Here is a 1,766-nt window from a genome sequence, read left to right on the forward strand (position 1 = left end):
CTGCATAGATCTTGAACCATCTAGTAGGCAATCCAACAGTTAACATCATGAAAGAAGATGAATCATTCTTTCATGCAAGAGAGCGTAGTTTGCACTGCAGAGTCCAATGCAGCGCTCGATAAATGTTACTGAAAAATAGATGGCCATCAAACAAGATATCCTTACTTGTTTGGTAACTGCCCATCTTCCAAAAATGGCCATCAAGCGTTGCAAATTAGAAAATCTTAGATCTCGTGCAAAAGATACACCCCGAGCTCTATCATTAGGTGCTTTGGTTTTGCACCAAGGTCAACATAAACACATAATATACTCAACTCTTCTTTATATAAATTATAGATCAACGTACTAATTTTTTTTTATTATCGATTTAACTTATAAGATTCGTTGTCCCACACCTGCAACCGGTTCATCTTGCCATTATTGGGTTCTAGTTATTCCATATAAACCATCCACCTGCACATTATTCACAATGGTTTTTGGGGAATTAAAAGATTGTGCGTCGCTCATCAAAGTTTATAAATATCTAGCCAGCCCAATCAGGACAAGAAATTCACGTACGCTGCCGAACATACTGACTGTTGAGAACCACACACACCTTCATATATTGAACCTAAACTTCCGACAACCTCTGAATTCATCCGGAGCACACCAAGTCGAACTCAATCGCATGCAGGCACATGAATCAAATGGCGAGTACAAGCCCTGGCAGGGAGCGTCGCAGGTGCACCCGGGCCTCACTCTGCCACACGGCCGGGGAGTCTCGGCTTCCCCTGGCAGCACTGCTGGCCCCGAGGGAAATCTGGCTGAGCTCCCTCACAGTGACCCAGGTGTTGAAGTACTCCCTAAACCGGGTGATGACCCCGTCCTCCACGGCCCAGGCATGGACCCAGTAGGCCTGGTCCCCCTCCCACCCCTCCGCCACCACCCACCCCCCCTCCCCCACCTCCGTCACCCTCCGTGGGTCGAACCGGAAGTGATCTCCGTGCCCTGCCTCCCCGGTCAGCACCCGCCGCATGTGTTCGCACCGCCGCGGCCCGTGGAACCACCACTCCACGTCCTCCGCCATCATCCCTGCCACCGCCTCTGCATCGCCCCTCGCCAGCGCTTCGTACAGCGACTCCACCAACCGCTTGTTGCCGTCCTTGGAAGACGCCATACGGTAATGTGGAGTTCTGGACTAGGGTGGTACTAAGAGAAAGCAAGTGAAGGGTTCTTGTGGGCAAGTCTCTGTGATTCCAATGTATGGAGATGGAAGAGGGGATGTGTTTTTTTTTATAAGCTCGTTCTAACTTTCAGTGTTGGAGTTTAGCTATGGAGTTTAAGCCACGTTTGGTGGGAGTTGGTCCAAACCATAGTAACGTAGATGTGATCTGCGACCATTTCCATCCGTTTGTTTAGAGCCAAAAGGAAACGCTTTCCGGGGAGTGCAGAAAGGAGTGAGGTGCGGTCCGGGAGTGGAAGATTTTGAAATGACAATGTTGCCCCATGTGATGGAAAGCTATTTTTAATGTTCGGTTGCTCGGCTTAGATATTATCGAATAGAACTTTTTAAAATAGTACACTTCAGTTTTGTTGGAAAAGGAAGCTATCTATATGGAGTTGTAGAGGTTAGGAGGATGGATGGAATTTAGGTTGAATTGTGAACCACACCTTTGGTTTTTCTTTCCTGGCCTAGCAATCACCTTCCACTTGATCCATGTGTTGGGTACATTCATTGTCTTTGAATTAATGAGGAGAAACATGACATTTACTCAAAAAATTTGGTC

At 47.5% G+C, this 1,766-nt stretch overlaps 1 protein-coding gene across 1 annotated transcript; it reads right to left on the bottom strand.

Moving 5' to 3' along the window:
• Positions 1-501: 501 nt before the first annotated feature.
• Positions 502-1,350, bottom strand: LOC103721510 (Nuclear transport factor 2 (NTF2) family protein). The gene has a single exon (XM_008811761.5). It carries the CDS (start codon positions 1,154-1,156, stop codon positions 683-685), a length of 474 nt encoding a protein of 157 aa, XP_008809983.4. The 5' UTR covers positions 1,157-1,350; the 3' UTR covers positions 502-682.
• Positions 1,351-1,766: the final 416 nt, after the last annotated feature.

This window comes from Phoenix dactylifera, chromosome 17, assembly GCF_051530095.1.
Source record: "Phoenix dactylifera cultivar Ajwa chromosome 17, Ajwa_hap1_PhDact_Kaust_v1.1, whole genome shotgun sequence".
NCBI classification, from domain to species: domain Eukaryota; kingdom Viridiplantae; phylum Streptophyta; class Magnoliopsida; order Arecales; family Arecaceae; genus Phoenix; species Phoenix dactylifera.

Coding starts and splice junctions, on each gene's coding strand:
- LOC103721510 (XM_008811761.5), bottom strand. CDS start 1,156: ATGGCGTCTTCCAAGGACGGCAACAAGCGGTTGGTGGAGTCGCTGTAC.